This window comes from Neomonachus schauinslandi, chromosome 4 (assembly GCF_002201575.2).
Source record: "Neomonachus schauinslandi chromosome 4, ASM220157v2, whole genome shotgun sequence".
Classification (NCBI taxonomy): domain Eukaryota; kingdom Metazoa; phylum Chordata; class Mammalia; order Carnivora; family Phocidae; genus Neomonachus; species Neomonachus schauinslandi.
Window position 1 is genome coordinate 176,659,138 of NC_058406.1, and position 24,949 is coordinate 176,684,086.

At 43.6% G+C, this 24,949-nt stretch overlaps 1 protein-coding gene across 5 annotated transcripts in view; it reads right to left on the bottom strand.

The window, feature by feature from the left end:
• The window catches only part of ASAP1 (ArfGAP with SH3 domain, ankyrin repeat and PH domain 1), a 285,399-nt gene that overhangs the window by 105,467 nt on the left and 154,983 nt on the right, over positions 1-24,949 (bottom strand). For all 5 annotated transcript variants that reach the window (XM_044914674.1, XM_021688804.1, XM_044914676.1 and 2 more), the window contains 3 exons: positions 7,484-7,558; positions 6,927-6,976; positions 351-480 (listed from right to left, as the gene is read on the bottom strand). In XM_044914674.1, the coding sequence (XP_044770609.1) occupies positions 351-480; positions 6,927-6,976; positions 7,484-7,558 (255 nt within the window). The remainder of the gene's footprint in view (positions 1-350; positions 481-6,926; positions 6,977-7,483; positions 7,559-24,949) is intronic.

A 24,949-nucleotide genomic window follows, 5' to 3' on the forward strand; every position in this document is an offset into this window, starting at 1 on the left:
AAAAACAAAAAACATGCTCTAAACCTGTACCAGGAAGACTTCATATTCACCAGTGTTACTTCCTCACCAAACATTTTTTTTCACACTCACTCACAAGCAACATTAAAGTTCTCACCAAAGAATCCTGTTTTGGCATAAAGAGCCCCACAGGACCAAGGCTCAAAATATGAGACAACAGTGAAATGGCGGATCCCAAAAGGCTTGGAGAAAAATGGAGATGAGAACCCTTAAGCAACAGTCCCCTCCTCTAATAATCAAACAGCCTGCATTTAAGCATAAAAACTCCTGACTAGCAGGAAAGATCACAGTTAAGGAAACTCTGGGCAAATGCTTGTAAAAGCTGTTCTTACTTCGCACATTTGCAGCTGAAAGAGGCGCCGTTCCTTCTCCATCTCCTCTGCGATCTCAGCTCCCGTGATCTCTGTGCGGATCATCCCGTGCTGCTTTGCATGCTCTCTTTTCTCCTTCTCAATTTTTGTACTGTAATTAAAGCAGATGCCATCATTAAAAAAAAAAATTCACGTCTTTCCTTTAATGAGAGCCACTGATTGTTTCTTAATTACGAGAGTAGTAAGAGGCAGGAACTCTTACATAAGTTGGTAATACTGACCAAAGTAAGAATCAAAGAGAACACACTGTACAGATTTTCACCTAGGAAATCTCTTACATTTTAACTCTGATCTTACACATGGATGAATTCTTTAAAGATTTATTTATTTATTTTAGAGAGGAGAGAGAGAAAGAGAGAGTGAGTGCATGAAGAGGGGAGAGAGAGTCCTAAGTAATCTCTGCGCTAGGCGCAGAGCCCGACACAAAGCTCGATCTCATGACCTTGAGATCACAACCCGAGGTGAAACCAAGAGTAAGACGCTTAACCTAACCGACTGCGCCACCCAGGTGCCCCCACATGGATAAATTCTTACAAATGCTCTCACATTCTGTTTGGCATGAAGAAATCTTGACAGTTGACTTTTTCTTGGGTCAAGTACTTTAGGATGAAAAAGAATCAGAAAGTTGGAGACCGGAGGCATATCTTGATTACCAACAGCTGATGAGTCTGAGAATTATTTCAAGACAATCAAAGTGCACAATGGACATGCACAAAAAATAGTCAAAGGTAATTTCCAATATTCCTCTAAACCTGGGCGATTTCCATATCCCCCTAACACATTTTAATCATTCAACCATCTGGTATTGGATTGTACAAAATAAGGATGGGAGAAGTCCCAATCTATAATCTGGAATCCTATGAAATGTTCTTCAGTGAGGAGGGGGCCAAGAAGGAAGCAGGCAATTATAAAGGAGGGCCCATATTAAACCAATGCAACCTGAGGCTAATGCTTGGCTATGATAGATGGTACTCTGGCAGTAACACCAATAGTTACCACCCTCTTTCCGAAAGTCCATCTAACTTGAAAACAGACTTCTAATTTCAAAAACAGTGTTTTAGTTGTGAATGCAAAGATGAACTGACTTAGCCTTCAAGTCTTCTTTTAAATTGTAGTGGTGGGGAATCAAACCCCAAAGAAAGCCAATATCCTTATCTATATACAAACACGGTAGAAAATCAACCCATTGGGAAATCTACTATAAATGTGGTTGGGATTCCTCTAACACCATAATGCCATATCTTATCATGCCACGTTGGCCATCAAGTAGGTGTGAAAACAGAGAGTAAGCCTCAGCTCTCTCCACTGGTGTGGGTGGGAGAGAAGCAGAAAGCTGAAGACATCTGAGAAGAAATGTGAGGAGCAGGCATAACTTCATAGCAGTAGACTCCTGGGTTAATGTGGTGACTTGATCACATGTCTTCATTTCTTCTTCCTTCCATAATCCCACTAATATGATACAAAAATCATAAACAATATAATCTCCCAAAGACAAGAACTGAAGACAAAAACGGATGAGAGAATTCAGCAAATATTTGGACCAGCAGGTCTACACAGAGAAAAAGAGAAAGCTCGTACCCCGAACAATAGGGCTCCCTGCCTCCCTGGTCTTTGTTGCGTCCAGATGCCATTACATACGATCACCAGACGGGGGCTCAGGGGGCTGAATGGTGCCGGAAGACACACCTCTGGATACTGACATTTAGAATGCTCCTGATAAAAAAGCTGTCTTGGGGCACCTGGGCGTCTCAGTTGGTTGGGCATCTGACTCTTGATTTTGGCTCAGGTTGTGATCACAGGGTCCTGGGATCGAGCCCCGGGTCAGGCTCTGAACTCAGCAGGGAGGCAGGGAGTCTGGCTTGGGATTCTCTCTCCCTCTGCCCCTCCCTATACTCTTTCTCTCTCAAAAAAAAAAAAAAAAAAAAAAGGGAAGAAGAAGAAAAGCTGTCTCGACATCCTAATACCTAAAAAGGCAGCTCACTGCATTCCTGACAGGCCCTGCTGACATGTATGAACTTTTCAACAACTTTTGGGTGCTTTGCTCTCAAATATGAATGGGCAGCGAAGGATGATAACATAATTTAGGAAAGCCTCCAAAATGAAAGCAAGAGATCAAAATAACAAGTTGGGGGTGGTGGTGAGGTAACCAAAGGCAGTAAGAAAAAACATATTTTATAAAATATAATCAAATCCTCAGAGAGCTAAAATACTGTGGAATAAACTGTATTTATAATATAATATATATATTATATATAATAATATAATGTATCTATGAAACAACAAGAAACTATAAAAAGACCACCTAAACCTCCCAACTAATTGAGAAAAAGGGCTTTGGAAATTGAAAATATGACAGCCAAATAAAAAAGTCAACTGAAATAGTGGGAATAAAAGGTTGAAAATAACCTAAAACATAACAAATAGGACAAAAAAGAGAGGAAAATTGTTAAGAACAACCTGGGGAGTCCAACACTATATAGTGAGGCATTTTAGGAAAACAAACAAACAGACGGGAGGAATGACAAGAAACATTTCCAGAACCGAAGAACTAAAAATTGCAAAGAGAAGGTCAATGCACGCACCATGGCACTTGAAGAAACTTCGTAGAAACTTTGAAAAAAAAAAAAAAGACTAACATCTTCTTTTCTGTTTAAAGATTTATTTATTTGAGAGAGAGAGAGAGAGAAAGAGAGAGGGAGCGAGCAGGGGAAGGGGCAGAGGGAGAGGGAGAATCTACAAGCAGACACCCTGCTGACCACGGAGCCTGACATGGGCTTGATCCCACGACCCTGAGATCATGACCTGAGCCGGAATCAAGAGTCGGATGCTTAACTGACTGAGCCACCCAGGTGCCCCAAAAGACTAACATTTTCTAACTGAAAATAAATGAACTTCCTTCCCCAAGCCCCACATGCCCCACACAGAGATATGGGAATCAAAGACGCATCGAATTTTTTTCATTAGCAAACAATGGAAATAAGAAAACAGTGGAGAAATGCCGTCAATAGTTCAAGTGAATATGGTTATAAAATTAGTATTTTACATTCAGCCAAACTCTCATTCTGTGTGATGGCAGAATGAAGATATTTCTGGACATGCCAAAATCTGAAAAATCTCCCTCTTAGAGCTGTTCCCTGCAAACGACTGGAGGTAGCGTGCCAGTCAAATATGGGACTATGCCAGGGAAGAGGAGGCAGGAGAGCCCCCACGGAGGGGCAGCCCAGGACGACAGCTGCAGATCTAAAGAGCTCTGCAAGAATCCTCCAGGAAGAAAAGAAGGGACTGCCAGAGAACCTAATGATAATCCATATATAGTCATTGTTACAACACGTAGAGTGTATTTTCTAAACAGAAACGTTATTAATAGGTGTTGCACATCGGTTGGAACAGATAACAAAAGTTCACAAAATTTTCAAATAGAACCAACAAATGAAGAAATGAGGCAATTATTTCATTAAGGAAAAGCAAAAAATGGTGCCGTAAGAACGGAAATCCATTATAACAAACCATTCAGCGGGCACCGAACATCTGCACTCACAGAAGTTCAAACACTGTCAACTGGTTTATCCAAAAATTGTTGCATGAACCACACTGGATGAACAGGGTGGGGGTGGGGACGTGATGGGGGTGGTTGTGCACGAGAGCTGAGCCCTCATCTGCTGCAGCAGCACATCCGGTGAAGCAGGAAGGAGCAGCAAGAGAACACGGCAGAACAGAGACAGACAAGCCGGGGAGCAGTAGCAGGGGGAACAGGACAGGAAGCAGCGGGACAGGAGGGCTGGGCCGGGGACCACTGTGGCCTTCGACAAGCACGCCCACTGCCTCCTTAAGACTCCCTCTCCTGGTCCTCAGCAGTAGCACAGACGTCTGTACAGCGTGTAAGGTTGATGGGTGTGCTGGGTGCCCAGTTTGCCCTGGAAGCTGTACGTTCTCTTGATAAACTCTTGTCGAAGCCACTGTTATCGGGGTTTCTATTTTACGCAGTCAGAATAAGTCTCAACCGATGCAAGGACTATTTAATGTTTGATGTATGGGTATCGTTTTGACCAAGTATTATTTTATCATTAAAAAACTTGCTGGAAACTATGATTGAGGGCCAACTGTATGCCAGACAGCAGTGGCAACTACTTTAACATATTACGTTATCTTGTCCTCACAGAAGCCTTGAGAAGTAGGTAATTTTTCTACTCTTTTATAGGTGAGGACCATCAAAATTAAGTACCTTGGCTCAAAGTCCTAAAACTGGTAAGTGGCACCACCCAGATCCTCCCACAGTCTCTGATTCCCCAGTCTGTGGTCTTAACAATGATGGCTCACTGCCTCCTGGGGTCTAAAGAAAGACCCCAGACCAGCCCCCTCGGTTCTCACAGCATATAAATTAACTTCTTCTTCTTTTTTTTGGGGGGGGGTATATTGTTTTGTTTTCTGTAATTCATAATCAAATGAGTCCTGTCACATCAAATAATCAAATACTTGTTTTCTTTTTTACTTCCTATACCATTATACAGAGTGAGGAAGAAACCTATCTTAGGAAAATAATTTTTTTTTAAAGATTTATTTATTTATTTATTTGACAGAGAGAGACACAGCGAGAGAGGGAACACAAGCAGGGGGGAGTGGGAGAGGGAGAAGCAGGCTTCCCGCCGAGCAGGGAGCCCGATGCGGGGCTCGATCCCAGGATCCTGGGATCATAACCTGAGCCAAAGGCAGACGCTTAACAGACTGAGCCACCCAGGTGCCCCTGGAAAATAATCTGGTGCCAGGGATTTATTAAAAAAGAAAAATACAAACCTTTCCAGTGAAATCCTAAAATCAGGACCCACTGAACTCACGATTTCTGGTATACATTTCCAGATGTGGATAATTCTTTCATTCTTTCAGTAACTATTCCCTATGCACTAGCTATGTACCCAAGGCTCTGTGAGGCCCTGGGAGATTAGCACCAAACACAAGGACAATGTGGTCACTGTGCTCACTGAGGTCAGATGCTGGAGGACAATACAGACTAGTGAACATCCAGACACGTTCGAATACAGCTGAGGAAAGTACCACGAAGGGCACCTGGATCATCTGAGAACGGTTTATGTTCCATGATATTCATAATACTGACCAGCAGGTACTTCAAGCTCTTCCACTAACACAAAGATTTAAAAAATACGGCTATACCACCCAATATTGGTGGTATATTAGTTGACAGAGCACATATTGTGTCTTGTTTTGTTATTTCCATGTCCTACAAAAGAGAGCTACTCCACAAGCCTAGAGCAAAGGTTTTATTCTCCCTTTTGTGGACTCCTGCCCCTTTGGTATGTACTTAGTTCTATCCCCAGCCTAGTGCATGCAGCTGCCTCTGGGCAGGGCTGGACTTAGCTCACAAGTACGAGCATTCATACAGAAAGACAGGATGACAGGATGGCCCACAGTATTCATTTACATCACTGACCATTTTAAGAAACTTTTTTGTTCTCAGCTGCATTTATAACTGTCGATGCATAAAAGTATTCCTAAGGCAGCAAGTCTCCAGCAATGCACTGCTTACATAAACATTTACAGAAGTAGTTTGGCAAAAAAAAATTCAATCCTGAATTTGTTTTTTTGTTTGTGTTTTCATTCTGCTCTTATTGCTGTCGACGGAAATGGCTTTTATAAATCTCTTATGTTTATCGCTATCCAAGTTCACAGCCAAGATATTTATTAAGTGCTTTAAAATCTATTTCTCCTCCCACTCCACCTCCCGTAGTACAGATGTCTCCAAGTAGTAATAACGAAGGAAGGGAGGGGCGCCTGCGTGGCTCAGTTAGGCAGCTGCCTTGGGCTCAGGTCATGATCTCAGGGTCCTGGGACAGAGCCCTGTAGAGGGCTCCCTGCTCAGTGGGGAGTCTGCTTCTCCCTCTCCCTCTCCCTCTGCCCCTCCTGCTCGTGCTCTCTCTCTCTCAAATAATTAAAATCTTAAAAAAAAAAAACCAAAAAAACAAAGGAAGGTGGTATGATCCATACAGATGAAGACAAGCCAGGTCTGTACCACACATCTCACGTGCATCATCTCCATAATTCCCGCAATAACCCCAGCAGGCCGACCTGCCAACGCCTACCTAGCTTTCTGACCTTCTGCAATCTCCTCAGCCTCTCTGGGCTTCAGTCCCCTGAACCAGACACAGACAGTGAGGCCACCATGAGGGGGTTACGCACACAGGAACACTGTGTGCAGGCCCTGCCATTATTTCCTAATTATAGGTGGGAATGCCAATAGTCTACAGTTATGGGCTAACTGTAATTAAAGAAAGGTTGCAACAGTCAGATCTACAGCCTGGTAGCTAGTAGCAGGAGCCATGAGCGCTGGAACACTCGGCGGTGACCGCACACCTCACTCCAGACGCCGAGGCAGGAGATGAGTTGCCCCTTCTCAGTCAGCACAGCCAAACCCTGAGCCCTTACAAGGATGTACCACACAAGCTGGTGTCCAGAGGAGAGGAGTCTTCCAGTTAACGGTTTCTAAAGAAATTCATGACTATAAAAAACAAACAAAAAGCTACTTACAACTTTGTCTCATAATCTTTCCAAGCTTTGTCAAATGGCTTCTTGAGATCCTTAGGAAAGAGAAAATGAAACTGAGATTGAATTTATTTTTGCTTAAAGGCAAATAAATAATTCTGAAAGAACATCTCAGCAGAAGTGCTTTCCTTTACAGGACGCGTGAAGCCTGACACAGACACTCTGACGCACCGCAGAGCACGCATCACCCGCGAGAAGCCTGCGCAGACCTGAAGGGCGAGCTTCCCGGGGACACCCATGAAGCAGGACCGGGGTGCCCAGGAGAGGCTGGGCCCGGGGGTCACCACTGATGTGGCCAAGACTCAGCGCAGACTGCCTGCACCCATGGAGACCCTCACCGATACTCAGGAAAGTGCCTCATCTTACTCTTCAGTCAATAACACGATGTGAAGTGGCACATCTTTTCCAATGATCATTTTCCAAGTACTTTTTTTATGCTAAAAAGATTCAGAGTGCCTTTCAAATACAAGTACCACTATGATCTTAAAAAAAGAAATCAATCCTTTCCAGTTAAAGTGAAAATCAAATTTCTGAACACTTACTCCTTTGACTCCTTTCAGGTCTCCTTTTAACAAGGAGTCCAAGGTGAAGATCACATTGTGGCTCAGACCCTGGAGCTGGAAAGCAAAGCAAAGAGGGGAGACGGTTAAAAGAGAAGTGCATATAGAATAATAAAATCAGCTACTGTTGACTGAGCATCTTGCACACACCAGGCTCTGTGTAAGGGCTTTCGTGCACCAGCTCATGGACCCCGAGGGCCATGCCGAGGTTGGGTGGCAAGACGAGCGTCCCCTCCAGCACGCAGGCAGAGAGCTGGGGACCCATGCACTGAATGACCACGTGGCAGCACGCGTGCTCCTAGGTGAACAATTCTTCAAATCATCTGTAGACCTGTCACCGCTCTCCTACCGACATGGTCGACCTTAACTGGACTTTTTTTCAACTGCTTCTCTCAGAGGAAGGAGGGAGCTACCCAACTGGCTTGTACCACTCCTTTCCATATGCTTCTATGGCCTCTCACTATCTGAAATTACCTGGTTTGTTTATATGTATACTCTCTGTCCCCCACCAGAACATACTCTCAATGAGGGCAGGGGCCTCGACTGTCCTACTCACTGTATCCTCTCTGTGCCCAGATCCATTAAGAAGATATTCAGGAAGCACAATCTAGAGCAAGGGTGCAGGGTTTTCACTGTTCCAAGGCGGTGGCCTGCGTCTCCTTGATTTTAAGATGGTACAAAAGACGGTCATAAAGAGTCAAGGAGACTCCTAGCACTTTGGGGAAATCAGGGTTAGTTGTGTGGAACCGAGACGGCAGGGACCTGCAGAACCAGGTTACAGCTGGAGAGGTCGGTGGGCTCCCCCATTCAGGAAATAATTTGACTCCTGTGTAAGAGTGTAGTCATTTGTCACTCCAGCCAGCCACCCACCAGTCCATCGGTCATTTGCCAAGTACCTGTTCTGTGACATTCACCACACCAGCGGCTGGCTAGGCGCAGGTGAGTAAAACACTTCCTGCCTTGAGAGAGGAGACCACGGCACGCAACGGACACTACCACACCGTGACACCCCAAGTGCCGTCAGAGGCGGAAGGAGAAAGTGGGGAGGACCCGAGCTGACACCTGAGGCTTTGAGGAGGACCCTCTGAGCCACATCTCTAACTCGAGGATACGATCACCCACTGTAGACGGCACTGCGATGGAGTTAATACATCTGACAAGTGCTAGCGGGTTTCTGGACACCTAGGAAGTGCTGAATACATGTTTATTTTTAAAGTCCAGGGGGATGTTAAATAAGAAATAAGAACAAGGCCAAGTGGAGCAGAAGGGACACCTTCTGCCAACTCCTGTCTACTGCTCTCATCTGGGGCTTCCGGAAGCTTGCCATCCTAGCTCTGCCCTCCTCGGCCACCAATTAACACACAAAGTTAGTTGTCCAGGGCACACACCACCAGAGGGCCTGGATCACAACCAACCAACTCTCTCTTTCTTCTTTCAAAGACAAAATATTCTGAATACCAAAACAATTTTGTCTATGCAATTTCACTAACCCCACACAGGGAAACTGCCTGGCTGGCAGGTGCCAAAAGCAAGAGAGCCACAGATTCAAAGTGTGCATTCTGTGAGGTCAAGGGCCTTGGTTCCTGGGAAGCGGGGTGAAAAACATCTTAGATATTATAACGGCTGTGGCTCTCCAAAGGGCCACAGCACATAAACTTGATATACAGAGTATATCTATTCTATTAAAACCTCAAGGGGGAAGTGTTCAGTTAAAAAAAAAAGGTCTTTGGGGTGCCTGGGTGGCTCAGTCGTTAAGCGTCTGCCTTCGGCTCAGGTCATGATCCCGGGGTCCTGGGATCGAGCCCCGCATCGGGCTCCCTGCTCCACGGGAGGCCTGCTTCTCCCTCTTCCACTCCCCCTGCTTGTGTTCCCTCTCTCGCTATCTCTCTCTCTGTCAAATAAATAAATAAAATCTTTAAAAAAAAAAAAAAGGTCTTTAAGGGGCACCTGACTGGTTCAGTCAGTGGAGTGTGTGACTCGATCTCCAGGTTGTGAGTTCGAGCCCCATGCTGGGTACAGAGATTACTTAAAATTAAAATCTTAAAAAAAAAAATGTATTTAGGGGCGCCTGGGTGGCTCAGTCGGTTAAGCGGCTGCCTTCGGCTCAGGTCATGATCCCAGGGTCCTGGGATTGAGCCCCGCATTGGGCTCCCTGCTTGGCGGGGAGCCTGCTTCTCCCTCTCCCTCTGCCTGCCTCTCTGCCTACTTGTTCTCTCTCTCTCTGTCAAATAAATAAAATCTTTAAAAAAAAATGTATTTAAAAAGGCTCCTTGGGATGGGGTGGGGGGCATTTTGCAGGTAATAATAAAGAAAAAGTTGAAAAACACTGGCCTTGGGTAGGAGATGGAAAAAATAAAGACTAACAGGACTCACACTCTCTGCCACAGACGAATAGCTGCCGTAATATTTTGCTCTGAGTCCTCGGCAACTCATTCCTGAAATACAAACCTCCTGTAAGCTCATTCCTGAAATACAAGCCTCCTGCATCCCGCTATCCTGTGGATCTCAGGAGTTTGTGTGGATGTTGGTAGGTGAGGCAGGGGCCCACCTGCCCTCCACTAGTCTGGCCAGTCTCTACCTTTCCTCGGTTCATAGACATCCTTACATTATTCTCTTCAAAACATTTACCATCCCTCCCCATTTACATATGTACTTGTTTCCTCATGTGTTCGCTGCTCCTCAATTTGAATGCAAGGTCTCCGCGAGTAGGCTCTGTATGTTCACTGCTGTGTTTCCAGAAGTTAGAACACTGCCTAGCACAGAGTAGGTGCTCAGTAAGTATTTGTAGAGTGAAGGAAATACAGAATCATGTGAGCACAAGGTTCTTCTCTGTAGAACTGTTTATTTTTTTAAATTCTTTTTAAAGATTCATTTATTTTAGAGAGCGAGAGCGGGGGGAGAACAGAGGAAGAGAGAGAGAGAATCTCAAGCAGACTCCCCACTGAGCACGGAGCTCGATGTGGGGCTGGATCCCACAACCCTGAGATCACAACCTGAGCCAAAATCAGGAGTCGGACACTTAACCGACTGAACCACCCAGGCGCCCCTAGGACTGTTATACTGAGGCAAAGCTTAATGCTTGTCAACAGGGAAATAGTTAAATAAATTATGGAAGTTCTAAACGATAGCCACAAAAACGAGAACGTTCTTTACGTCGAACTTCGGAAGTATCTCAAGATAAACTGTTATGTGATAAAAGCTAAGTTTAACAGTATTCATAGCACACAAAGTTTCATATAAAAAGAACAGGGACATCTGGCTGGCTCAGTGGGTGGAGCATATGACTCTTGATCCCGGAGCTGTCCGTACAAGCTCCAGGCTGGGTGCTGAGATTATTTAAATAAAGTAAATAAAACTTAAAAAACAAAACAAAATAAGAAAATGGGTTTATGTTTAAATTATTGCTAAAAGCATATAAGCATATAAGCTAGTACTGCTTCCCAGCAGGGACAGAGACTGGGTGTGCAAGGGGGGAGGGTGGGGTAAGAGCCTTTTACTATGGACCCTTGTGCATAAAAAATATTTTTTTGGTACCATGTACTGTATTGTTTATTAAAAAAAAAAAAGAGCAAAAATCCTAAAACACAAAACGAGATGACAGTGATTATCAACCATTTTTAACTTAGTCCTACATCAGGGTTTCCACCAATGCCTCAAATCCATTGTGAAATGGAGCAGGGAAAAAAAATACATTAATGTCATTGCCACCTTGGTCTGAAGGCTGTATTACAGCACAACAATGAAAGAATTATGAAACTGTGGTTAGTACTGAATGTGGGAGTTGCTCGGAAGGAAAAGTCCCTCAAAAGCCAAGTACTAACCACACAACAGACGTGCGCTGTAAGCTTTCAGTGCCGCCGCTGTGGGCAGGCACAGGGGCAGCAGGAGGTGGGCCGGAGCTGCACTGGTGGAAAACCCCAAGAATTAAGAATTTCTTTGTGGTTATCCACACATATACTCTTGGGAGCTGATAAGAAACCAAGAAGGCCAAATATCGTGTATTATGAATTCAGAATCTTCCCAGTGATGAGCCTAAGAAAAGGCCCCAGGAAAAAAATTTTGAAACTTAAACTTTCCCCACCTTACTTCCCAGGAAAAAGCAGGTTCAGTTGCAAAAACTGGCAAAGGAGACTTTTTTTTTTTTTAAGATTTTATTTATTTATTAGAGAGAGAGTGAGAGAGCACGAGCAGGGGGCGAGGGGCAGAGAGAGAGAGAGAATCTCAAGTAGACTCCCCACTGAGCACGGGGCTCAACGTTGGGCTCAATCCTATAACCCTGAGATCACGACCTGAGCCAAAATCAAGAGTAGGATGCTTAACCAACTGAGCCACCCAGGTTGGTTTAAGTACAAAGTGAATAGTAACCACCAGTCATGAAGATATAGAGGAAAGTCAAAGAGAAGACAGACTAATTTCAAGAAAAGGAAACATTTAAGAAATATTTATTGAGGGGCCAAACAAAATTTCCTTCCCTGGAGATCTCAATGAAGAGAAGACCTATTTTCTCTGATATCTGAAGGTATTGCTGAGAGACAGCGACGGATTACATGACTTGACAGTTGTGGGATTCTGTGATCCTCCTGCTTTTTTATTTTCCAGTTCTTTCAGGAATCCCTCCCATGGCCTGAGCAAGGCTTGCAACCTGATGTGTAACAAAAGCATCTTCAGGGCAGCCACGAGGAGGCCAGCATAACAGAGTAATAGAACGAGTGGACAGCCTTCCTGTATCACCTTCATTATCCTCAATGGATTTTTTAAAAGGCTTTCAAATCTATTATATCATTATTTCCCATTAATTTTACTAAAATTCTATTGATTATTCCATTCCCATTTACTCAAGTTCCAATCTATTTCCTTTCCTTTAATGATAAAGTTGAATTAATGTAAGTTCTTCACATGAGTCAAGATAACATGAGGACGAAGGATAGGTTTCTATCCTCTTTTTCCACTTTATTAAGCAAACACATGAACAGCCTTTCAGGAATGATGTTTGGGTGTGGTAAATATATCTGCTTTCCAAACAAACTGTTTCCTTCCTCGCAAAGAGGAAACGTCCCCTGCAAATATATACATCAAGCCCAATGAGAAATTTGGAATAGACAGGAGGCGGCTGAGGTCTGTCCTTTCATTATGCAAAAGTGGCTTGTTTAAGCAAACAAACTAATTAATATTGGTTTTGATCAAAATAACCACTTATTCCTTACAACTGTGTAGACACTACCAGATGTTATACACACAGAACCTGTAATCCCAGACGTGAGAGGACTTCATGATCAGCTTTCCTCTATGTATCTGCCCTGATTTTTTTTAACCCCTTTAGAGTGTTTACCACAAAATGAAATGATCTTATTTCTTGCTGATGTCACCTGTCTTTCCTCTCTAGAAGGTATGCTTTTTTATTTTATTTTTTTAAAGATTTTATTTATTTATTTGACAGAGAGAGACACAGCAAGAGAGGGAACACAAGCAGAGGGAGTGGGAGACGGAGAAGCAAGCTTCCCGCTGAGCAGAGAGCCCGATGCGGGGCTCGATCCCAGGACGCTGGGATCATGACTTGAGCTGAAGGCAGATGCTTAACGACTGAGCCACCCAGGCACCCCTAGAAGGTATGCTTCTTAATTAGGGGGAGGCATGTCATCTGTGTTGTCCCCTAACTGACCAGGTCCCAGAGCAGGAGCCAGGAAGCAGCTGAAGGTCACCACGGGGTCCTGTGGCTTCTGGCTGGCCCGGGGGGCTCCCCACCGCCCCCCAGGAGCACAGGCAGAGGGGACATGACTCAGGAGCGCCTAGTCCCCGTCCCCGTGTGAGGGCAACACAGCTCTATACATGGTGCCCCCATGACGCCCACATGCACGTGGCACTTTATCAATTAATGAGGACAGAATTTGCTTGCTTTGCCATCCCACATTAATTCTGACATTCCTTCTCTGCTGCCCACTGGTTCTCTCTCCTTCCTCTCTACAGACAGAAACAGTTTCACTGAAAGTAAGGCTAATGCAAATCTGCTGACTTGCTCAACACATTGGAAAATCCAATTAAAATAATGAGCCAGCTCCCAGCAGTTAAGTCCACGATTCCCGGGAATAAATGAGCTGTCTAGTGTGTTAACTCCTTCATGGCCTACTCGTGCATCTTCATGGCATCCTGTTGTCAGGCCGTTTCCAGGGAGTCATGATACATAGGAAAGAGTTCTCAGCAGGAGCTGAGAAGTTCAGAGGCATGTGCCCACTCATTACTCCTGGGTGACTCTGGGCAAACCGTTAACCCTACTGACTGATTTTCTGATTTTAAAGTGGGTGTCCCAGCACCTTCCTCAACTAGCCCCAGCTGGTGTGACAGGATCAGGAAGAACAGATACCATGAAGCTCCCACTTTGCAGCAGGCCACAGGGTTGCCTGCCTCCACCCCACTGCTCCATCGGCTGCTCCTGATAACCCTCAAAGTGTTGTTAAGTCACGTGCTCAAACACACTCAGAGAGTTAAGTGGAGGGGTCAAACCACAACCCAGGGCTAACTCCAAAGTCAGTAAACGGTCTACAGCACATCTTCTTGCGGATTATCAGAACGTTTTGAAGACTATGATACACTACACACATGAATGGACAATTGTTATCAGCTACGACTGACCTACTGAACAACTACTGAACTAAGCTTTATTGATTTTGGTTGAGTATGCATTAAGGGGAAACAAAGAATACTGCTCACAGGTTGAGGGCACTTACAAATGCAACACAGATGAGAGTTTATGTTCCTACACCTTACCCACTGCTCACACACTGGTAACTAAGTTTATGCTTCACAGCTGCTGCGGTGCCCAGGGCTCACATGGTCAAGTAGGTGACACATACTTAGCGAGGTGTGTCCTTGGACAAGTCATTCAGCCTCTTAGAGACTCGGTCTCCTTGCTTGTAGTGGGAATGATAAGCCACCTGCTAAGGGTGTTGCAGAAGATACTGGGTGCTATGCATGCGAAATGCCTCACAACATAGACTCTTAATAAAATGTAACTAGGTTTACTTTCTCACACTTGAAAAGCTCAGTGGTAGTGGTGGAAAAAATACAATGATAGCATTTCGGATACTAGAATAGGTCTTTTGAGGCTGGGGTGGAGGGTGGGAGGAGTCCCAAATGTCCTTCATATGGCACCACATTCTCTCCAATGGTAGGTTTTATGGTTGTTTCCCTGCCTCATTCTGCAAGAGGGTCTCTACAAACTGTAGGATAATGCATCCTATTATACATCATGCTCTAATCCAGGCAGAGCAGCCTGAATTAGATTTATTAACATGACAGATGGTACTGTGTTATAACATATGTTATCTAAAGTTAATGCTCACAACAACTCAGTAAGATGATTCTTGATCTCACCCAATTAATGAGGAAACAGGCTCAGAGAGGTTAAGTAACTGGCTCAAGGTCAAACAGTGAGTAAGCAGATGGATAGGTTTTTAATTAACGTTTTTACTGACTCCATTCTCATTTCCTGAGTCCTACTATTCGAGTGATCTTTTAAAGTGACTATCAGATCATATCACTCTCCTGCTCAAAACTCATCAATGGCTTCCCATGGACCTGGATTCAAATCCAACCTCCCAGTTTAAGTCTGGCCCAAGCAACCTGTCTGAAGCCCCTCTACCCGTTCCCACTGTCCATCAACCATGCCAGCCCTTCCTCCGGTTCTCAATCCATCAAGCTCCCCCGCACCCCCCACGCACATGCTTTACCTTGAGCCTGGACCACTCTTCCTTTGGCTACTGGCAAAGAACCTCCTATTCTAGTCTCCATGCCTCCTCCACAGTGAGGTCTTGAGCCCACTCTACATAGGTCTCTCCTGCCTGATTTCCCTTTAGTCTTAACGAGGCAGAAGAGGCTCACTGTCAGAGCACAGTGCATTTTACCAGCACTTGATTGTTTCTTTACTGTCTAGAGCAAAGCTTCTTGAAGGCAGGAGCGATGGCTGTTTTCCCACCACTGTGTTACATCAAACCCCTAGGACAGCATAGACGTGTCATATAAAACACCTGTTGATGGAATAAATGGCTGAACAAATGAATTCCTCTCCATGCCCAGGAAAGCTGTTCTGAGGCTCAGAAGTGTTACAGAATCTGAGCCAGTTTTGGTCTTCCTGGAGCACTCTGCACTTCCAGATTAGAAGGCAGGGAGGTGGGGGCGGATTTAGGAGAAGGAGAGGAGATTAGAACTGCTCCCAGGATATGGCTGGGGGTGACAGACCAAGGGCCTGTCTGCCAGACTTTGACAACTGGGGAAGAAGAGTGTTCTAGATTTGAACCTGCCTCCACCTGGCAGTGTGGATATAGGCTGGTCACTTCTCACTGAAAAAACAAGGTCTCTAATATACCTTCCAGGTACAGTACTCTTATAGCTTAAAATGAGCTACTGAGATACGACTGAACGCACCAGGAAAAAGTCCAGATCAACTGGGTGAGAAGAGCCCAAGGGAGATGCTCACACTTTCCCACAAGCAGGATGGGGCCTGCCCCCCCAACTCCAACAAAGTAACAAAAACAGTAAACAATTCTGTAATGATGCTGAAGAGTTAGAAGGGTCAGTTCATAGTTCCTATCAAAACCCTTGATTGTTTTATATTGTCTGTATTGTCTATTATCTATAAAACTTCTGCCACAATATAAACAGAACCTTTTGAAAAAGTCTGAAGTATCTCAAGAAAGTGAGCTTCTTAATTTGACCAGAGCAAGAACAGACGGGACTACCAGGGTCTTGGGCTCCAAGCAGTTTCTCTCCATTTTCTAACTGACTCAAACAATAGTGAAGGAAGGGGAAATAAAAATATGCAAACTGAATTCACACAGTAATGAGGGCCAACATCGAAATAATCTATTGTCAGGGCACATGCAAAATTTCAAATGATGCCCTCGACTCTTGTTCTCAAAGGAGAGAACATGGCAACAACGGAAATGTTCAACACAGGAGCCTTGGTAAATAAATCCCGGTGCGAATAAACGATGGGCATTCTATAGAGCTGTCAGAAATGAAGTCATGGACACTGCCAAGGGGTTCTGCAGACCCTGCTGTGGGGGACAGTTGCTGACTGCGGGGGAGGCCTGAGGCTCCTCACTCCATCTCCACCACAGTAGCTTTGCGTTAAGAGGCCGTATGCTTTCAGTTAAGCAAAGGTCTGAAGCTACAGCGCTTTACAAAACCAGAAAACGTTTTCAAAATATATGTGAAAAATCAGGTTATCAAATAGCATTATAGTATGAAACCAATGTGGTTAAAAAGTTATGGCAATAAATACACCTACGATAAAAAGATTTATAAACAGAAGAAAAGATTAGAAGATACAGATCTATCTCAACCCACAAACAGCAGATTGTAAGGCTACAGGTGGTTTTTATTTCAGTGTTTATCCCCTGTGTTTTCTAAGTTTTCAACAATGAACTGGTATTATTTTTGTATTCAGAATATTAAAAAGAAATAAGACACAGAAACACAAGAGGGCGATATAATCACCAGCAGCCTATTTCTCATTCAGCTTGTTATCTGACTTACTAAAACAACATAGAAACCAGAGAGCAGGTATAAAAGTAAAAATAATGAATTAGGGAGTGAATTTGGCAGGAAACATTACAACTTCTCCGTAACACTAGGGAATTCTGTATCTCTGTCCAGAATGACCATCCTTCCCTTACCAAGTATGGTCCTTGGACCATTCGTGTTTGCATCACCCAGAACTTGTTAGAAGTGAAATCTCAATCCTAATTAATCAGACACTCTGAGGGGCACCCAACCACCCACGCTGAAACAAGCTCTCTAGGTGTGATGGCACCACATTACACGAAGGGCTGTCCAAAGTAGAAGGAAAACCAAAGTTCCTTTAGAGAAGGGAAAGCCTACAGTCAAAATGCGGAAGGCACTTGTTTAAGGTCTAGGCATAATCACCATGAGAAAAGCACAGGAGTGACTGTTCTGGGTGATGTGGGGAAGACATGAGGTAAAGGGTGACCCAAATCACACCATTATGCTACAGGAATCAGGAAATGACAAGAATGAATTTAAGCAGAAAATACAGTTCTCCTGGAAGTTTCACAGAGAAAAACGGATAGGTGTATCAGAGAATATGAGAATTCCTTAATGTAAAATAATGCAATTATATTTTGTCTAATTCAATTTAAGCAAATGAGGGGTTAGATTTACACCATCTCCTACATTGAGAGTGAAAATGAAAGCACTATTATCTCTTGCATTATGTGCCGTATCTGATTTCAATTGAGGATAATTGTAAGAAAAGGGGGGGGTAGCTACGACTTGCAAGCCCGGAAAGCAAAAGGAAGAAAAGCTGAGGCAGCTGGGCCTTTGTTTAAAAAAAGACATCTCGACCCTAAGGATTTCTCTACTGTGCTTAAAAGGATCGATCGACTGGTTCACAATCGACTTTAAGACCCTTAATTTCATTTCCATGCATGTCATCTACAATTTGCTGTGTTTAAATTAGAACAAAACCATACTGGAGGTGACATTAAATTCCATTTTCCTTGCCTTCACTGAATATCTTTATCACCCACTGTACGTTTGACAATGAAAAACTTTTACTTAGCACCTTCCTAACAAATTAAAAAATGTAATAAAATAAATGTGTGCAAGCACTTGGGGCTCACCGTGTACCCTAACAGCAGGACACAGCAACGCCTCCTTGTAGACACTGTCTTCATTTAACTGGGAGGAAAGCAGGGGAGAGAGAAGTGCTGCCCTAGACCTTAGACAAGTGCCTTCCGCATTCTGACTGTAGGCTTTCCCTTCTCTAAAGGAACTTTGGTTTTCCTTCTACTTTGGAGAGCCCTTTGCTTGGAATGCCCTACTCTGTCTGCTTGGTCCATATCTTGTGCTTCTCCTCACTTGATCCTCATGGAAAATGCTCAAATTAGCAATAACTGGACCTCGGATAAACCTCATTGGCTACGATACTGCTGTGTGTAAAGCTTGACCTTCACTGAAAATGTCAGAATCCAAATAATTTACCTAAATGGTGGCTGTAATATTCACCACCACTTGATATATTTCTAAGTTAGCCTTGCAGAAAAAGAATCTTCTTGGATATTATGCTTGTGACGCCAACTGCTGCCAGGAAACCAAAAAAAAAAGTTTTCTCTATTCGCAGGCAGCAAAAAAACAGGAAGTCTAAAATACCTGGTCCCATCCCCATGTCCATCTTTTCCTATAAAATGAAGTAGTGCTTTAGTGTTAACTATTAAAATAGTCTGCATAAGCAGTCTCTTAAACAGAAAGTGACAGCCAAGCTCAGCAAAGAGCCCAGAACAGAGTGAATATTTAGTAAATGCTGGCTAAGTCAAGACCACAACTTAGAAAGTCTTTACTTAAGAAAAAACAAAAACAAAACAAATAAACAAAAAAACAGGGGTACCTGGGTGGCTCACTCGGTTGAGTGTCTGACTATTTTGGCTCAGGTCATGATCTCAGAGTCATGAGATCGAGCCCCATGTCGGGCTCCCCACCACTGGAGTCTGCTTGAGATTCTCTTCCTCTTCCCCCTCTGCCCCTTCCCTGACTCACACACGCTAAATAAATAAATAAGTAGATAGAATCTTTTAAAACAAACAAAACCAAAAAATAAAAACCTTGAAATACAGATTTTCACCTCTCTCTCTAAATATCAAGTGTATCAGGGGCACCTGGGTGGCTCAGTCAGTTGGGCATCTGCCCTCGGCTCAGGTCATGATCCCAGGGTCCTGGATTCAAGCCCCACGTCTGGCCCCCTGCTCAGCGGGGAGTCTGCTTCTCCCTCTGCCCTTCCCTCCCACTCAAGCCCTCTCACTTACTCTCCCTCTAAATAAATAAAATCTTTTAAAATAAGTAAGTAAATAAATATCAAGTGTGCTAACCAACGCTTAATGCTGTTTAATGCTTCTAGTTCAGGAAAAGTGCATCTACAAACCCAAGAGAACAGTTTTATAAATATCTATTGATTATTTATGGCCTAGTTCAAGGTGTCTCTTCTGATAAGCCTTTCTTGATACCCTTGCCTTCTGGGTGAATGAATGAGTGAGTAACTGAGTAAATGATTCTGCCTCTGGTGACCCAGCTTGAGAACTGCTGGAACAGAAACGTGAACTCAGTTTTATCTGACTTCAGAGTCATCCCTTCTACCAGCTCTCTGAACTTTGAATTGCTTAACACGGCTGGGCAGCAGCCAGTCAACAAAATGGCCTATTCGCATTTAGTAGAAGATGTAGGCTACTAGTTCAAGGCTGGGTCAGCAGCCTCTTTCTTCATGGTTAAACCTCGATGTACCAAAAGGCACCAAAGGGCATAATCTGAAAGAGGCAAAGTGTAAAGAAGCAACCAGCTTAAATACTCAGAAATTACATAGTGAAATGTAAAGAAGAAATAAATTCCAGAAGAGCAGATATGAAATGGAATAAAATTAAACACATGAAATGGATTACCTGATCCAGAAAACATCTAAATGAGCACGTCTCAAAGTGGTTCCATGGGAAGTTATCGTTTCTTATACAAGAAAGTTTGTAGTCAAGTAAGTTTAAAAAAAAAATGGAACTGGACAGGTCTCTTTAATAACAGGATGTCTCCAAGCCTTTAATACACAAATGTGCACTGTAAATCCCCAAAAACAATATGGAGTACTTTTCAATCCAGAACTCTTGTCAAAGAAGGTGGCATGGAATTAGTGTTTCAGGGAAAACTCTTAGGGAAAGGCATATCAGATTCTGATGCTCATGTTCCCAGGCAGAAGGAGCCAGATGCACTGGGCCCAGCATGGCCACCGCACACGGTTGCACAGGGTGTACGTAGCTCAAAGCATCCACCTGGCTTGTACATGCCACCCACCACGCTCCCCTCACTAATCCGTGTTCCTGGTGCTGGCTGACAACAGCCCAGAGGAAGGTGCCCTAGCTTGGTACCTGCCCAAAAGTCTGGATCTGGAGTGGGTCACCTCCTCTGAAAACTGCAGGAAGTAGAGGTGAAGAGAGACTCAGAGGCAACATTCTGCAGAGGAATCTAAACCCAGTTCAAGAGAGGACACTGAATCTGAGGCAGGTGGGTAGAACAGAATCCAGATAAGAGGTCAGGCCTGGGATGGAAAATGGGAAGTCAAGGAAGGGTAGAAGAGGCCAGAGGAGTGAGTGTGAGGCTGAGTGTGGCAGAATTCTCTGGACAAAGGAAAATATCTGCATTTGCTTTTCACAATGGCCTCCAGATTTGGGCCTGGAAAAGGAGGTCTGGAGGCTTCCAGGACCAAGATCATGTGGACAGAGGCTCTTAGCTATATCTCAGAACAGTGTTTGCCTTCCTCCTGCCACATCTGTGCCACTGTAACCTGCCCTTTAAATCAAATCAATCCTTTTTCCTTAAATAAATTAAAAGTAAACTGTATATGAGGCCCATAAAAGGATGCCCACATCCTTGAGAGGCAGTCCAGTGTACTTCTTAAAAGCATGGGCCCTGGAGCAGACCACCTAGGTCTGAATGCTGGCTCTGATACCTACCTGAGTGCTCTGTGCCTCAGTTTACTCTACTGTTCGATAAGGATAATTATGGCTACTACCTGGTAGGGCTGGTGTCAGAAGCGATGAGGCAGAAACAGTAATGTTCACCAAATATTCTACTTGCTCCCTTCTATTTCCTGTCCCCTGCCAGTGGGGCCAAGAACGCAGTTTAAGGTGGCGAACTAATACATCAGGGGAAGCGGTGATGAGCCTTCACATGATTCTGGAGCCTCTTCTCCTCTGCCATGGCGCACCCCCGTGGGGATGGGGCGGCCTCCATCCACCTTGGCCTCTGAATGACTTAGCGTGTGCAGTAGACCCCCTCTGTAGACGTGGGATGTGAGGAGGAAAGAACCCCTTCCTATGTGAAGCCATGGAGATCTGGGGGTGAATCTATTACTGCGGCACATGCTAGCCCCTTCTAGCGAGTACAACACGTAAAGTGCTTAACACGGTGCTTGGGCTATAGGAAGCACACTCTAAATACACACTAGTGTTATCATTGTTATTTACATAAGTAAAACTTAACCATAGGAATAATGAAAACTTTACCTGCCTGAAGGTCTCTGAGGGCGAGATCAGCTCAATCTTGAAGAGAGATACTGATAAGCAAACGTTAGGGACATCCCAAGCATTCCAGCACCAACCTGAGACTTTCTCCCCCACATTCAGTCCTCTCTTATGGCTAATGAAACCTTCTCTTCCAACAAAGGGCCAGTTTCTCTCTCCTTCCTCTCTCATAGAACTGCAGCTCTAAAACCTAAGTCTCTGCTAGCATGGAGATGCTGTGTTTGAGTCTGTTTCACGTGAAGTAACACCGGACAACCACAAACACATTTTAAATGAAGAGTGCGCTTCACTGCATGCAAAAGTCACAAGAAGATTCAATCCTGCTTAAGAGGCATTATTTGAACTTCCTATTTACAATGTTTTTAATGTTAGTCCTTAAAAGAAAAAAAAAAAGCCAAAAGAAAAATAAACCATTTTTAAGTTCAGCCCAGGGATACCACAGGATTTCCGTATATTGGATGTATTTAAGACAAGGTACCCCCGTATTGATGAACGTAAAATTCAAATTCTATATAGGGAATCGATTATGGCTTAGTTACACCATGAAATATATGATGTAGCCTGTTAAAGTGATTCTGCAATTTTATTTGTATAGTCCTAGAGAGCTAACAGGCCTTAAATAAAGTTTGCAAAGCGTATGTATAATACAAGTTTTATTTATTTAAAAACATTTTTTTAAAGATTTATTTATTTTAGAGAGAGAGCATTATGCATGAGTGGGGAGAGGGAGAGAGAGAATCTCAAGCAGTCTCCCCGCTGAGCGCGGAGCTCCCAATGCATGGCTCGATCTCACGACCCCAAGATCATGACCTGAGTGGAAACCAAGAGTTGGAAGCTTAACTGACTGAGCCACCCAGGTGCCCCAAGTTTGTTTTTTCTAAAACTCATTTAGCAGCAAAACCCGATCTAACCTGATTCATGTGGCGGTAAGCTTTGACCTGAATTGAGGTGGGACTCTTTGGAGTCTTCATCTCACTTCAGGTAAATATTCACAAGTCTCACTGCAAAAAACAGATTGTGTCTAATTATGAGGACCTGCCTGAAAAGTCACGGGGGGTCAGAGAAGGGATGTTATATAATATATGCCATATGCACCCTGCCACCACTCTGGAATCTGTAAAATTCTGAATTTTATCAGCTTCTCTTTATATAAATATATATATTTATATATATAAATCTATAAAAGTGTCTCAAAGGACATAGCATATTATTAGTATTAATGGAAGCTGGGATTATATACTGATCTTTATTTCATTTAAATTTTTCTGTATTTCTCAAATTTTTACAGTAAACATGTACAACTTTTATAAGAGAAAAGAAAACCTCCCTCTTACCCACGTGGATAGATCTCGTTTCATGAAAGGTCTCACAATATCAACTGCCAGTGAAGCATGCCCAGACATGAGGGGACGTCTGGCAGATCAAATGCTAAACCCTTCCAATTATGGATTACCATTGTGCAAAAAGATAAGGTTGTTAAGACGTATTCTATAATCCAGGGGCTACCAACTGACTGTTGAGCATACTCATGCTCTCTACATTTTGCAGCATTTCTTTTTTTTTTTTTTTTTTAAAGATTTTATTTATTTATTTGAGACAGAGAGAATGAGAGACAGAGAGCATGAGAGGGAGGAGGGTCAGAGGGAGAAGCAGACTCCCTGCCGAGCAGGGAGCCCGATGCGGGACTCGATCCCAGGACTCCAGGATCATGACCTGAGCTGAAGGCAGTCGCTTAACCAACTGAGCCACCCAGGGCCCCATTTTGCAGCATTTCAAAGAAGAACTTGAGAAATAATTTGTCAGCTATAAATGGAGATCCAACCTGCATGCTTCTTGGCTATTCTCTTTTAAGGGGGAAGAAAAGAAGAAAAATTAAAAATAAATCCTCAACTGGACCACATACCTTGCAGTCAGAGACTGCAAACAGGAAATGCTATGCAGCTGGAGAAATTTTTCCTTTGCTTCAACAGCTCTGAAGCAGTAACTGTCCTCTAACTGTTACAGGGGACTGAAGCTGTTATGCAAGCTACAGAACTGTCTAAAGGCTCAGGGAAGAGAAAGCGTGGACAGTCCCGGCTGAACCAGAATCCTTCTCGGCACCTCCTTTGAAAAGAGGTTTTACATGTATTTTCTAAAACTGATCCCACGCTGGGGGTCTTGGGGGTATGGTTCAAAGAGTTTTCCTTACCCAGTGAGAACCTATTTCAATCCATCAGTTACTCCTTTCCTGTCCCATTTTGTGGTTTGGTGATTAAGTAGTGGATGCAATGCTCTGTTGACTCCTTCATTTCTCTCCCTGGATCACAGGCAATGATGGGATGTTAGCAGGAGAGCAGACCTAGCAGTGTTTAGCAAGCCACAACTTCACTGCTTTCTTCGCAATGACTTAAAATAAAAAAAGACTGAACATAATTTTGGTTCCATATATTTAACCAAATGAATAACAAAAATACTTTGAAACACTAAAACTCTAAAAGATCATCCTTTCTTTTCCTTCTTCTTTTTTCCTTTAACAAGGAAGCTGCATTGTAAAGAAAGCCTTTATCATTAATGTTAACTACTAAATGATAATAAAAATAGAAGGAACGGAAGGTACAAAGGCACAGAAGCAAGAAACAGTCTATAATCCAGAAACAAGTAATTTTTTTTTTAATTAAGATTTTTAAAATTTATTTGACGGGGGGGGTGAGGGACAGAGGGGAAAGCAGACTCCCCGCTGAGAGGCTCCATCCAGGACTCTGGGATCGTGACCTGAGCCGAAGGCAAACACTTAAATGAGCCACCCAGGCACCCCTCAACAAGTAATTTGTTACATCTGGAGCTGGTTTTGATTATGAAGGCATCTTTCACTAGAGGAAGGACCAATTCATAGAGACTGGTAAATCAAGTAAAGAAACATTTCTAATAATTTTAAAAAATGCTATTATCTACGAAATATATGCTGTGAACCAAACGCTATGAGAGGTACTTCGCATAAAAGCCTGTGCACTTAAAACCTGGCCATACACATACTAAAGACATCTACAAAATAGATCATGTCCACATTTCTCTGGCTTCTCGCCACTAAGAGGCAGCATTCCCTAGCCATAGGCACACGTGACAAAGAGACAGGCTTCTGAGGGGAAAGAGCTCATCACTTCACGTTTAGGGAACAGTGGCCACAAAAAGGACTTTAACTAGAGGGAGCAACTGAAAACATGGATAAAGACTGGTTTAGAAAACCTATCAAAGTGCAGAGGAAGTGGGATTACAGATCTGATGGCACAGCAGAAAAGTGAGGGCTTGCGTTTTGCTGGGCACATTTGTTTTACACTGAAATTTTCATATAACAATAGCTATATCATTCAAGATTTTCCCCCACTCTCTCTCCCTGACC